The sequence below is a fragment of the Triticum aestivum genome, chromosome 5A (genome assembly GCF_018294505.1).
Source record: "Triticum aestivum cultivar Chinese Spring chromosome 5A, IWGSC CS RefSeq v2.1, whole genome shotgun sequence".
NCBI lineage: Eukaryota > Viridiplantae > Streptophyta > Magnoliopsida > Poales > Poaceae > Triticum > Triticum aestivum.
In genome coordinates this window covers 594,107,397-594,121,866 of record NC_057806.1, presented here as the reverse complement: position 1 = coordinate 594,121,866, position 14,470 = coordinate 594,107,397, and the positions used below count along the sequence as shown (strand labels likewise).

At 46.6% G+C, this 14,470-nt stretch overlaps 2 protein-coding genes across 2 annotated transcripts; one reads left to right on the top strand and one right to left on the bottom strand.

Moving 5' to 3' along the window:
- The first annotated feature begins 2,242 nt into the window (after positions 1-2,242).
- Positions 2,243-5,250, top strand: LOC123107861 (something about silencing protein 10). The gene is made up of 2 exons (XM_044529764.1): positions 2,243-3,203; positions 4,615-5,250. Exons 1-2 carry the CDS (start codon positions 2,331-2,333, stop codon positions 5,095-5,097), a joined length of 1,356 nt encoding a protein of 451 aa, XP_044385699.1. The 5' UTR covers positions 2,243-2,330; the 3' UTR covers positions 5,098-5,250.
- Positions 5,251-6,449: 1,199 nt separating this feature from the next.
- LOC123105106 (aspartate-semialdehyde dehydrogenase) lies at positions 6,450-9,692 on the bottom strand. The gene is made up of 8 exons (XM_044527099.1): positions 9,036-9,692; positions 8,442-8,528; positions 8,322-8,366; positions 8,143-8,238; positions 7,923-8,024; positions 7,497-7,583; positions 7,092-7,159; positions 6,450-6,985 (listed from the first exon to the last, which is right to left on the bottom strand). The coding sequence occupies exons 1-8, from the start codon at positions 9,588-9,590 to the stop codon at positions 6,901-6,903; spliced, it is 1,125 nt and encodes a 374-aa protein (XP_044383034.1). The 5' UTR covers positions 9,591-9,692; the 3' UTR covers positions 6,450-6,900.
- Between the last annotated feature and the right edge of the window lie 4,778 nt (positions 9,693-14,470).

Below are 14,470 nucleotides of genomic sequence, written 5' to 3'. Positions count from 1 at the left end.
ACGGCTCCGATACAGTCCACACGAGCCGCCGTCCACCGAAAAGTCGCTTCCAAGTAGCAATGCCCTTTCATGTCGCGAGTCATAACAAGAGGTCTAGGTTGATTCACAACACATTCGGAAGATTCAATGAGACAATTTTCTAGTATTTCAAGCAAGTCTTGCATGAGGTTGGAGAGCTCAGAGGTGAGATGATCAAAGTACCTACTAGTAAAACTCCTTCGAGATGCAAGCGAGATATCGCTAGTATCCATATTTCAAGGTGATCAATACTAATTGTTAGCTCATGCCATGACATGATCGTATTGTTGCGAACCATACCAGTTTGTTCATGCCATCACGGGATTGTATTAGAGCAACTGATGATATTCATGTGACTGCTAGAGCGCCAAGGTCACATACTACATCATACAGGGGAAAATCACTACAGAAGCCAGAGTGTGCTTGCTGATGTTGATTTTGATCTCAATTCACATATGTGTTAGTTGGTTGGGAATGGCCATCCTATGATGCAAACATTCCTGCTGACAGCATGGCTCGATCTGATGGGATCAATATCCCGGGTGGTAATTCTACCTAGGAGATATTGGATATGCATGTCGGCATGTGGTTCTTCCAACCTTGAAGAAAATCAGGTATCATCTTAATGAATTCTCTACAAGGAGCTATTCTAAGACTATCAACGGACTATACAATCTCGGGCACTCTAGCCTTAGAATTATAGTTGAGAGGGCATTTGGTGCTTTGAATAATATAGCTAAGATTCTTGATAGCCATTCCACCATTTTCCCACCCAAGTTAAACTTATTTTTTCATGTTGCGTTCTTCATAACTCGATCCTAGAGAGGGGTCTTGATGAGTATGTGCCAGATGAAGATGATGTGATGGTTGATGATATTGACTTCGGCCATGGTATGGAGGCACATGATAATGAAGCTTGGAAGAGAAAAAGATTGGAGTGGGTTGAGGCAATGTGGGATAATAGAGACAACAAAAGGATCTAAAGAAGAGGAGGAGGAGGAGAATGCTGATCTTCCCCCTTGATCGCCATTGATAAACCACCCTTCCCCCCATCCATATGACTGTTAATTTGGTACTGCTATTTGTTACTCCCTCCGTTCCTAAATATTTGTCTTTCTAGAGGTTTCAAATGGTGACTACATACGGAGCAAAATGAATGAATCTACACTCTAAAATATGTCTATATACATCCGTATGTAGTGACCATTTAAAATCTCTAGAAAGACAAATATTTAGGAACGGAGGGAGTAGTATCTAGGTCTATTAGGATGAATTGTCATTTATTCGGTGGTTAGGACTGAAATGATGTTAAATTGCTACCGCTTGTAGTGTAGTTTGTGATAAGGTCGCCACTACTGAGATGGGGTGACAACAACATTAGGTCATGAGAAAGCAAATGCCAGGTAATTGCATCATCACAGCCTTAACCAAACGCCATGTATGAAACCACCACCTCATTCAGCCAAATGGGGTTCAAAGCCTTGGCCCAATCAAAAACGGGCGCCACCTTATCCGAGCTCGGGGCTTGCCCCTCCTTGTCCTTGTCCGAGCTTGAAGGAAGGCCAACTGCAATGCGCCCTTCTCATCAAGCCTCGCTGGTGTGTTGCTTCTTCATGATTTGGGTGCACCACGCTGTTATGAACTGCGCATACCAAGTCATGCGTCAACGCGCCATGGCAGCATCGGCCGGGGATGGGGGCGGCGGTGGTGCTCGAGGACGAAGGAGGGGGTCGGCGATGGGGACGACAGTGGTGCTCAAGGATGGATGAGGGGGTCGGCGCTGGGGCCGACGGTGGTGCCTGAGGACGAAAGAAGGGGTCGGCGACGAAGGAGGGCATCGGAGTGGCGGTGGTGAAGCTCGGGGACGGAGACACGTAGTAGGGAGTCGAGGAGGCAAGCAACAACGTGGATGGGGCAAATCGGGGCCGGCGGTGATGGCGGTTCTCCTTGCTGCAACGAAGAGCTCAAGCTCGATTTCGGCGGTAGGGAGAATCGGGTTGACGTTCATGAGAATGGGGTTTGGATGGAATAGGCTTTGAGAGCTGCTGGGGTGGGTTTTATAACTGCAACGGGGCTAATCGGCTAGGACACGGATTGCTACACCATGAATGCGCCGATAGCTAGTGTGAAAAAATTGGACAATGAAAAGCTTTTTTTTACCAGAAAACTATATGAAATGAGGCGCTAATTCTCAAAAAAAAAATTAAAATCCCGATGGGCTAGAGATACCCTAACCCTGAACCAGCCTCTTCGCCTGTGCGCAGCGCTTCCTCCCCCACCCCGACTCCTCGATACTCCTGCCGCCACCCAACATGGGGAAGAGGCTGAGGTCGACACGGCTGCCACCCGCGGCGGACACACAGCAGTCCAAGCGATCCAGCAAGGCGGCGGCGATGTCCGACTCTGACGGCGACGAGATTGACGCCTTCCCCAAGCAGCGGGACGCCATCCCCCTCGACGCCGACGACTCGATTCATCCAGAGAAGGAGGATCCGGTGCAGCCTGTCAACGATCTCGAGGGTGTTTCCGGCCATGAAACTGATAATGGCGAAGAAGGCAAGGACGGCGATGGAAGTGATGACAGCGAAGGAGGTAAGCACCGCGACGCGGGCGCAGATAGTTACGAGGTATGGGACAAAATATATATGGCAAGAATCAAGAGAGCGAACAAGGCAATCCAACAAATTTTTGCCGGTGATGATAGTTCGGGTGAATTTGATTGGGGTAGCGGAAATACATTATACTATGATGGCGATGAGCATGATGCTGATGATGTTGACTGTGAAGAGATAAGGAGGATACAAGTAGAGAAGAACAGTAAGCTGTCAGTGAAATATTTCAGATTAGACGACGATGATGAAAGTGATGATGACGAGGGCAAATCTAGCAATTTACTGGTTCTGGACAAAGTAAAACGGGGTGCTGAAGCAGCCAAATTGACAAAGAATGGGCCTTCTAATGGGCACCATGAAATTGCCAAAAGGAAGAGCAAGGATGAAGGAAAAAGGGCTGAGAAGGGGTTGAAGGAACAAGGGTTGAAGCCAAAGTTGTCAAAAACCAGGGCAACCAATACTAGGATAAACCTGCAGACATTGGATGACTTTGATGATGAAGTGCAGAAAAATAGTCAAGTGATCAAACCTAGAAAGCTTCTGGTGAATGCCACTGGCTCAAATAGAAACAAGGTATGGGGTATTTTCATGCAGGTTTCTTATTTTTGCTGGGTACCTTCATAACTAGCTATTTTTTTAACTTGCGCGAAATCTAAATGTCTTGTGATAATGATCCAAACTGCCCTTAATTAACTAGTCTTTTATGCATATGGTGCAAATTACAAGTTCATAACTACAAAACTACACAGGCAAGTACACATACTGTCATGTAGGACCGAAATTTCAATGACCATATGTTTCTTGCTGTAGATTCTTGCTAGTATTCAGTTGAACACTACATTAGAGAATCATTCTGATCTCGACCAAGTTGATATCTGTTACATTTTTAGTTGGTAATCTACGATTTTTTAACATTGCCACTTTCCTTTTGTCACATTTTTTCTGCAAGGGGGTAATTTGATAGAAACCTACATTCTTGCTAAATCTGAAGTCTCACTGAGATAACAAAACCTGCAGTCTTCTGGTCTACTTTGGCTCCTTGTCAAGTTGTTTGTTTCATCAGGACACACAGTTTGAAGTATCCAAGTATTGACCTCAAATGTTTTATTGTTCTTTTTTGTTGTTGCCAAAAGTGGGCTGATTTTCTGCATACGTGCTGTTACTTATGCTAATTTGATAGAACCTTAACTGAATTGATACTACATCCTTACACCCAGCCATGTTACAGATATTATCAACCACCACATACTATACATTATTTGAATTATCATTGTATCCAGAATGTTAGCGAATTTTGAGGATTATTAAGTGATTTTGGAGTTGCTGGTGTGTTTTAAATATTGATTCCAAGGTTTCTCGGGTGCACTGGGACTTTTCTTACTCTGCAAAAGGGAATTAGAATTTTGATAATATAATAGGACATGGTAATTATTGGAATGAGTACCATTGTTGGTAAAACATATCAATAATGAATTGTGCTACACTCAGGGACACTAGCTATGCTTGCGTTCCAGCTTTAAAAACCTTGGCACCACATCTCCGCATTCCTATCAACATTTGTTTCAATAAATATGAACTAGCCAACGATGCTGGTCATTTTTGGGGTCAAAATGTTGGGTCATGCTTGAATCTTGCTGCTTTGTTAGAGTTTGTAATCTTTCTGCTCTGCTGTTCCAGAACAGCCTTTGTGCTATATTATCTGTCATGTTAATAGAATGACTTATGCTATCAAGTGCATATAAGTGTTGTTCTTAGAACGCAAACCTTGTAACCCTTGTCTTACCAAAGATATCTTCTGAAATACTTGATGAATTTATAATTGTTGACTATTGCTCATATGCAAAGCTAGATCAACCCTTTAAACAAGTTCTTGTGCTTTGTCTATCGATTTCTGTGTTCTTTCCATTGTCGTTATATACTTATATTTGTTGTTATAATGGCTGTAGCTATTCCTAACCTTTTTCCCCCCTCTTCTGGCCATCAGTTCAAGTCTGTTTCTGGTGATGATGACATTTCAAAGCGAGATGAGATTGGTGAAAGACGTCGAAAACACGAACTACGTGTTCTTGCTCGGGTAGGAACCAATACACGTGGAGACAACAAGGGCAATGATGATGAAGCGTCGGAGTCTGAAGATGAATTCTACAAAGATGTCAAAAGGCAGAGGACCGAAAAGCGCTTGCGCAAAGAACAGAGCGCCCCTATCACCGGGCCGTTGGCAGAAGAAGGCGAAGGAGATGGCAAGAGGAGGGGGATCTCGCGCCAGATCGAGAAAAACCGAGGGCTGACTCGCTCCAGAAACAGGAAGCTCAAGAACCCACGGAAGAAATACAGGGCTAAGAGTGAGAAACAGGGACTTAAGTGGAGAAGTCAGGGGCATGGCGTGAAGAAGGCCTCCGGTCCATACGGAGGAGAAATGTCTGGCATTAATCCGAACGTCAGCCGTAGTGTTAGGTTCAAGGGTTGATGGCATGCATGAAAAAATTTGTTTGGGTTCGTTTGCGTGGGACAATGAACATTTCGTCTGATGGTGATTTGAGTTTGTAGTCGTAACATTTTAATACATTTGCACTGTTTATACAGTTAAAAAAGTTGCAGCCGGTACGGTGGTTGCTTCAGACGGTTGATTGTGTGTGATGAGAATTGGAAGCGGATGCGAGGCGAGGCTCAGTGAAAGTTTTTAGCTCCAACATCTTGTTGTTATGGTTAAATTGCCTCATGTGCCTCCAACCTCCTACCCTCGAGAGCCAAGGTTACACCAGGCAATGGTTTTGCAACAGAGTGTATATCTGGTAGAGTGGCAGGCCACCCTGGGCCCATTCCAGGCCAGCAGCAAACTGCGCTGCAATTGATTCTCGAATTGATGCGTTTGTTTTCACACACAAAAAAGAAAAGAATTGATGTGTGTTCTGAGTTTGATGCAGTGAAAGTTTCCATGGTCAGCACTGGGAAAGATGTGGGATCCAGCTTTTGATTGCTCCCGATTCTCCTCCTGCCGGTACAAAAGCCAACCCCTGGAAATTTTACTGTCAAGTGGTGATAATATATCCTTTGTAGGTTTGGTATAATGTTAAATGGCTGCCGTTCACTGGGAGTAAAGTCCCAGCGAACCCAGCCATTTGATCGGGATCAAACAGTGTCGGTTTTCACAAAAAGAATACCTTCACAAAATAAAAACTGTCAACCCCTACAACTAAAGTTGCCACACCTCTACAACTAAAACTGCCACCCAAATCGTTCGCAAATGCCGTCCCCTCCTCTACAACTAAAACAATAATGCTAAACATACAAAAAGTTACACGCAATTATACGCTGACTAGGATTTTTTCCATCTACTAACCAATCACAAACTTGCCTCCCCCCTGATTTTCAGGGGGATGGGCCGCCTCCCCATCTATTGACCAATCAAATTAACCCTTTTTGTAAAACCTTGTAACTCGTTTATACGTGTAGCATTACTCCAACTAAAACTGCCATCCAAATCGTTCGCAAATGTCATCCCCTGCTGGCGAGCGTTCGTTCGCAAATGTCATCCCCTGCTGGCGAGCGTTCGCCAGCTATCGGGGTCCTTGTACGTTTTAGTTGATGTAACATGGCGCTCCTGGTGAGAACTTCTGATCTGGCCAGGCTTCTGTTCATGAATCAAACAAGGTACATGCAAGCACATGCATCGAACCACATGTGAGAGCTATTTTAGCACCTTCATCATCTAAACCGCTTCAAAATCACTGAAATCATAGCCCCCAGTTTGCATCCAATAGGTTCGGTGCAAGCTTTTGGCTCCGACACTTAGTCGTACATGGCACACAAAGCAATTCATATAGATTTCACAAGGCGCCTCTTTATTTCGGGGCTTTCAGGGCAAAGGTTACAGCGGACCTTGGTTTTGCACCTCAAAAGTTACAGCATTTAGCCCAACGATTTGTTGCATGGTACACACGTTGCCCTTCATATAGGTCCCCACAGGAGGCCTCGTTATCTCGAGGGCTTTGGGGGTAAAGTTACAGCAGACCAGCTTTCAAGAAACAAACGACAAACTTGCAACAAAGACCAACCTAAGGCAAAATCCGAACAAGTGAAAACCCTCCTTTTCTAAACTTGTGGCTGCACTTTTGTGTGCAACAGATGACTAAAGCCCGTCTTACACTTCTGCTAGGTTGACAGATTACAAAAAAGACAGACGACCAAAACTGGGTTGAAAGTGACTAGAGTACATCAATCCATCAATGGATAGAGCAACGTGGCACATGAGACAATGGTAAAAAGGCGGTCACTTCAGTAGCATTTCAGCAATCTGCACAGCGTTCAGCGCGGCGCCTTTACGTATCTGGTCTCCACAGACAAATAACTCCAACCTGCCATTGAGGAGCTGATTAGGTTCCGGTATACAGGAACATTTTAAGTGCAAGCGATGCATAACAAACAGATGATTACAACAGTAAGTGTAAAACGTGAGTGTACCCTCTGTTATCATCTTGTGACAAGTCCTGGCGAATCCTACCAACTGATACGTCATCTTTATCCGATACCTGAAAATTAGAGTTCTATCAGAATTAAAGAAAATCTGCTCTACTTTTCTAACAAGTAACAGGCTAGTGTAGCTTCGTGAAAGGGTGGAGTGTGCAGCATATAGTTAGTAAATAACAAATCTCCTGTCTTCTACTCCCTCCGTTTGGAATTACTTGTCTCGGAAATGGATGTATCTAGAACTAAAATACGTCTAGATACATCCATACCTACGACAAGTAATTCGGAACGGAGGGAGTAGATCACAAGGAATCTCATGAGTGGAATGTACGTGAATAAAAACAAACAAATCGCCGCTCCAAATATGTTCATCTTCAGAAAATTAAACTGCCCAATTACCTCCAGTGGTGTAGGGAAGCGGTTGGCAGCACGGTCGTCACTAATGGTAACACCAGGAGCTGCCCTCAAGATTTCTCTGGCAGTGTCCTTCAAGAACATATGCAAACAATTTCAGAATTTGAACAGCTAATACATCATGAAGAAGAACAGAGGATCATCTAATAAGGTGTGTTCTTTGTTTACATGGGACAAGAAATGGAAATTGTATTAAGTGTCAAAAGTTAATTAAATGACCTACCCAACAATGACAACAGACAAGTTCCACAAGAAACCGTTTACAATTCTACTTGCCGAAAACAAGGAAAACAAAGCCATGCTAGGCCAATAAACATATTTTTACCCAGTGACTCAGGACCTGAGATTGTAACAATTCAGGAAAGAATTCTACGTACTAACTGATACGTAACACAATTACAGTATGCTAACCTCATCAAGTGGCTTTTCAAACTGTAGATTCACGCTTTCGGCATGCGCGCGCATCGTAGGAACCCGTATACAAGTTGCAGTTACTCTTACATCCTTGTCATTCTAGAAACAGAGCAGAGAGTTAGTATGGCATTTCTGTTTGCTCAACAGCCAACTTAAGAGAAAAGTTTGATGGAGTAATGCAAAGAACCTATGGGGCATTGATCAAGCTTCCACTTACCCAGATTTTTCTGGTCTCCTTCACCATTTTCATCTCTTCCTCATTATAGCCATTTTCAACAATAGGTGCATTATGCGAAAATATATTAAAAGCATACTGCAGAAGGAAAAATAAATTAAGCATGTCTTATGACAGTAAGAAATCAACTCAACATGCGCACAAGGTATTGAAGTTATAACCTGTTGACTGAAAATGTTACAGGTTGGTGGCTTTCCTTCCAAGACCTAAATAAAGTATACAGTGTCAGTAGCTATACTGATTTAGCACCACGAGCAAAATAGTAAGGGAGAAATGCCCACCTCTCGAGTCTGAAGTTTGAGTTCTTCCATGGCTGCAGCACCAGCACCACTTGCTGCTTGGTATGTGCTGACAACCATCCTTTTCACCTGCCACATTGACGATGAAAAGATTGCCATCAATTTATTTGGTCAGTCCAGAAATGCAACCAACAAGCATACATTTACATGACACATATCGGTACTTATACATTACAAAATACTCGACTCACAATAAAAATGATGTTAATATATGAAGCGGATCGGCACACATAAATAAGAATAACTAATCATGAAAGTCCCTATTGACAGGCTTAACATAAATCACAAAAAACTACTGTATTAAGTACTCGTATCTATCAAATTGCAATGTTCATAGCTTAAAAGGCATCACAATTAGGAGAAATGCAATGAAATATATGGAATTAAATATTCCTATGAACTATGAAGAAGCATCTCTAATTCAAAGATGAGTCTAGTCATTTTTTCAGGATTCAAATTTAAAGACTTTGGTTTTCTTTGGTCTCAGCTATCCCATTTTCCAAATTAATTTAACATTACTTTCTAGTGTGACTGTTAGAAAGCAGGGAACGAAAGGCGACATATGTGCAATGGTACCTTGGCGTGGCGATGCAGCGGCGTGACAGCCATGAGGCAGATGATGGTGGAACAGTTGGGGTTGGCCACAATAGCCCCTTTCCCGAGCCGGACGTCGGCCATGGCCTCGGGGTTAACCTCCGGGATGACGAGCGGCACGTCGGGGTCCATCCGGTAGGCGGAGCTGTTATCCACGACGACGGCGCCGCTGGCGACGGCGGCGGGGGCGTGGGCGCGGCTGATGCTCCCGCCAGCGCTGAAGAGCGCGATGTCGACCCCGTCGAAGGCCCCCGGCGCCGCGAGGTCCTGGACGGTGTAGTCCCGGCCCTCGAAGTCGATGCGCTTGCCCGCGGAGCGCTCGCTGGCGAGGAGGCGCAGGCTGCGGTAGGGGAAGTCGCGGGCGGTGATGACGCGGAGGAACTCCTGCCCCACCGCGCCGGTGGCGCCCACGATGGCCACGGAGGGCCCGTCCTCGCGGAGCGCCATGCGGACCGTGGAGGGCCGGCGGCTGGCGCGGCCCCCGAGCGGGGACGCCGCGAGGAGGTGCGGCCGGTGGACGGCTGCGGCGGCCTGCATTGCGGCGGCGGCGGCGGCGGGTTTGGCGGCCTAGGGTTTTAGGGCGGCTGGGATTTGGGTAGGTGGGTGGTGGTGGGAGGGGGATTGGGTGGGGAGGGGAGGGGATCGTGCTGGCTGGCTGCCCGTTCTGGCGTTTCGTGCTCGGGGAATGGGAATGGCCCCGAGGCCAAATTGGTGTTTGCTGCTGCCAAACGCTGGAAACAGTGTGCCGTGCCCACGGGACAGCGGGCTGCTGCTTTTGAATTTTGATGATTCGTGTTCCAACTTGGTGTTTTTCTTTTTCTTTTGAAGCTTCCAACTTGGTGTTTTGGTAGAGAGAAAAGCAAGTGACGGAACAGTTGTTCTTTGGCCATGATGAAACGCTATATATGTAGAGCCATATGTGTATGTGGCTCAAGGGGTGTGTTGTATAGACGCGAATTAAAGACGACGGAAACCAATGACCGTCGCTAAACTTGAAGCGGTTAAGAGCAACTCCAACTGGCCGCCCCAAACGGACGGTGATTTCGTCCGCTTTTTGTCCGTTTGGCTCGGCCGTCCGCCCTGTTTTTCATATGGGTCGGCAGCGCGCACTCATATGTGCAGGCGTGGCCGGCTAGCCGCCCAATTTTGCATTGCATTCTCACATATGGTGAAATGAAAATTTAACAAACAAAATAGTCCGCCTAAATAAATAGTATAGTTTACATGCCAAATAAAAATAAAAAATGTTTCACGTAGTTTTGCAAAACGAATAAAAAAGATACATCTATTGGGTGCCAACATGAGTCCACATATGCTCAACCAAATCATTTTGCAGTTGCACGTGAGTTTCTCAATCACGCATATCCTCATGAAACTGAGTGAACTGCTCAAATGTTGCCGCTACTCCATGCTCAGGCACAACATTCTCACCCTGAAACTGAAAGCCTTGATCGTACAGACGTTCCGGGCGCTCGTCTTCTACGATCATGTTGTGCATGATCACACAAGCAGTCATCACCTCCCATAGTTTCTGCGTGCTCCAAGTATTAGCAGGATACCGAACAATGCCCCATCGAGATTGCAAAACACCAAAGGCACGCTCGACATCCTTTCTAGCACTCTCTTGCTCTTGGGCAAACACCAAAGGCACGCTCGACATCCTTTCTAGCACTCTCTTGCTCTTGGGCAAATCTTTTCCTTTTCTCTCCGACAGGGTTGGGTATTGTCTTGACAATAGTGGTCCACTGAGGATAGATACCGTCACCCAGATAATACCTTTTGTCGTAGGTGTGGCCGTTGACAGTAAAGTTCACGGTGGGCTGTTGCCTTCGCCAAGCCTAGCAAACACCGGCGGGCGCTGAAGCACGTTGATATCATTGTGTGATCCAGCCATGCCAAAGAAAAAGTGCCATATCCAGAGATCTTGAGACGTCACGGCCTCTAGTATGACAGTGCAAGCCCTGACATGTCCCTTATACTGCCCTTGCCAAGCAGAAGGGCGGTTCTTCCACTCCCAGTGCATGCAGTCTATGCTGCCAAGAATCCCGGGGAAGCCCCTGCTAGCATTCATCGCCAACAAACGGGTTGTATCTTCAGTTGTCGGCTCTCTCAAGTACTCAGGGCCAAACACATCAATCGCAGCCTTGCAAAACTTATACAGGGACTCTAGGCATGTAGACTCGCTCATACGGACGTACTCGTCAATGAGATCACCGGGCACTCCGTATGCAAGCATTCGGATGACGGCAGTGCATTTCTGATAAGAGGAGAAACCAATCTTGCCGACGGCATCCTCTTTGCACTCGAAGTAGTCATCATAGCCGATCACTCACTCTCTAATACGGTTGAAAACATGCCTACTCATACGGAACCGGCGGCGGAATTTGTGATGTTTGAACAACGGGTTTGTTGTATCAAAGTAGTCCTTCCAGAGAAGGAAATGCCCGCTCTCCCGGTTACGATTCAACGCCGGAAGGTGGCCCGGAATGGAGCCACGGAACAACGGCCACTGGTTGTTGAGGTGGTGATGGACCAACACAGCAGCCAATATCTCCTCCTCGTCGTCGGACGAATCGTCGGAGTCGCAAAGGAAATTATGGAAAAAGAACTCGTCGGCGGAGTCCATTTTCATACCTTGGCAAACTGTCGAACAGCTTGCGGGCGTCGAAGAAGGAGACGGCCGGCGAGGGGAGACGCGGCGCCCACAGACCAGCTAGCTGCCCGGCCGGCGTCCGACGAGCGTGTCAGTCGTCTGTGGCTGGGGCGGCGAGGCGTCTTTTTGGTCGCGGGGCGGCTGGGCGTAGGGGAAACAGCGGCGGGGAACCAGCTTGCTCCCCAGCGGCAAAACGGCGACGGCGGGCGACCGAGGGCAGGGGCGGCGTTGCTGGGCGGATGTGGAGGCGGCGGCAGCTGGAAGAGTCGTCGGCAAAATGGGCGGCGGCGTCGGTGACGGAGGAGGCAGGGGCGAGGGTTGCTTATTGGCGGGGGAAGGTCAATGTGCCACAGACGAGCGGGCCCGAGGACAGGAGTAGGCGAGCAAGCACGCGTCCGTCGCGTGTCCGCTCCGACGCAAATCCGGCTCAAAAATGAGCCGGAAATGGGTCGCCCGCGGACGAAAAACGGACGCGCGTCCGTTTGGGTCGGCGCATTGTGCCGCCTTTTCTGTCCGCCCGACCCAAACGGACGGCCGCGAATGAAATGGGTCGCCTCATTAGAGTTGCTCTAAGCAAAGAATTTTTTTACTTCCTCCATGAACTAGTAGTGTCCAAAACGCTCTCACATACTGTTGGAGGGAGGGGGTATAAACAATCTTTTATTATTTATTAGTTTACAGAGAGATTAATTAATTAATTTCTAACGGGTTTGATATGTTTGGCTTTTACAATCAAATTGTTCAACCACTTGTTTACGGCGAGTTGTAAAATGCGTTTTTGTTGGGGTCACATTTTTCTAAAATCATAGGTGGAGAGGATAACCACCGAGCATTCCGGACTCATAACTTCATTTCAAAAAAGCACTAGCATTTATGGATCTTCTAAAGGATGGAGAGTAAGGGCATCTCCACCGCGGACCATGCTGACACATTTCAAATGCAATTTGAGCAAACTGAACGATTTTCATGCAAACCGGATGATTTAAACCGAAACACATTCATTTCATTTCTGACATATTTCATTAAACAAAAGCGGACATGGCAAATTTTTAACATAAACAAAAGTTAAACCTGGTATAAATCTTCGCGGACCGGGAAGTGAAGCTCCGGCCGTGAGCCCCGAGAAGTGAAGCTTCGACCATGAGCCACGGAAGTGAAGCCCCAGGTCAATGGCGAAGGAAATAGTCCCACATCCATGTCCTGATGAGTGATATTTTTACACTCATTTCACCTTTGTTTAAACCGAGGTATTTCATTTAAAAGAGATATTTGCTTCGGTGGTGACGCACAGGAACTCCCGCCCCACCGTGCTAGTGGCGCCCACGATGGCCATGGACGAGCCATCCTCGCGGAATGCCATGCGGACCGTGGAGGACCGCCAGCTGTCGCGGCCCCCCGAGCGGGGACGCTGCAAGGAGGTGCGACCGATGGACGGCGGCGGCGGCCTAGGGTTTTAGAAAGGCTGGGATTTGGGTAGGTGGGTGGTGGGAGAGGGATTGGGGAACGTGCGCAGCTGCCCGTTCTGGTTCTGGTGTTTGGTGCTGGAGGAGAGACTCTCCTGAGACCAAATTGGTGTTTGCTGCTGCCAAACCAGAGATCGTAATGGAAAACACCGTGCCGTGCCCGCGGGGCAGCGGAATGCAATACTTTTGAATTCTGAGATCATGTTCCAACTCGGGGGTATAGTACCATTTCTTTTAGCACAATACACACGCTCATACATATGCACATACACTCACATTTTTGAACGCACGCACACACACCCCATCCCCTATGAGCATCTGCGAGAGACAGAGTCGACGCATCATCTTGAGTAAGATTTGATATGTGCCCGCCCCATCCCCTATCTCTGGCTTTACAATCAAACTATTCAATCACTTTGCTTAGGGCGAGTTGTATTGGATGTGTTTAGTTATCTGCACTTTTTTTGCCTCTTTGCGTGTGTGCCTCAGTTGGGCCTGGCTGAGATAAAGCGGCCAAAAACCAGCATCTACTTATAGTTTGGTTGTCCGCATATAGGCTGGTTGCACAAGGGAACAAATATTGACCTCCCGTTTGGTTTCTTGCGGTGCTTTGGGTGCACAAACTACACGGTATTTGGTTGCAAACTGCATAAGGTACTATCACAATTTCTCACTAGTGGTGTGGATATAGTTTCGGTCCTAGCTAGGAAACAAATCGCAGTTCTTCTTCTTCTACTACTGTTGCTCGTCTTCTTCTTCTTCAGATCCTTGTCTGGCCTCTTTTATCCCACATTGACTGTGCCCACTTCATCCTTTTGCTCTTTCAAGCTTCGTTGTCAAATGCCTCCACGCCATGGCCGGAGCTGACAACATCGTCAGGCATCACCTCTTCCTCCCCCGACACCAGTTCAGCACAACCCCATTATAGGGTCCAGTTATACAGAATGCAACAAGTAAGAACAAACTTAATCTGAATGGGGAAAGTGTGCGGTGGATTCTGATCCAGGATCTTAAACCTATTCTTCAGAGCTCCAAATGCACTCTCAACCATAACTCGAAGGCTAGAGTTGATGGAAATATGCCCTAGAGGCAATAATAAAATAGTTATTATTACTTTCTTAAATCATGATAAAGGTTTATTATTCATGCTATAATTATATTGACTAAGAACTTAAATACATGTGTGGATACATAAACAAATCTCGTGTCCCTAGTGAGCCTCTACTAGACTAGCTCGTTGATCAAAGATGGTTAAGGTTTCCTAACCATAGACATGAGTTGTCATTTGATAATGGGATCAC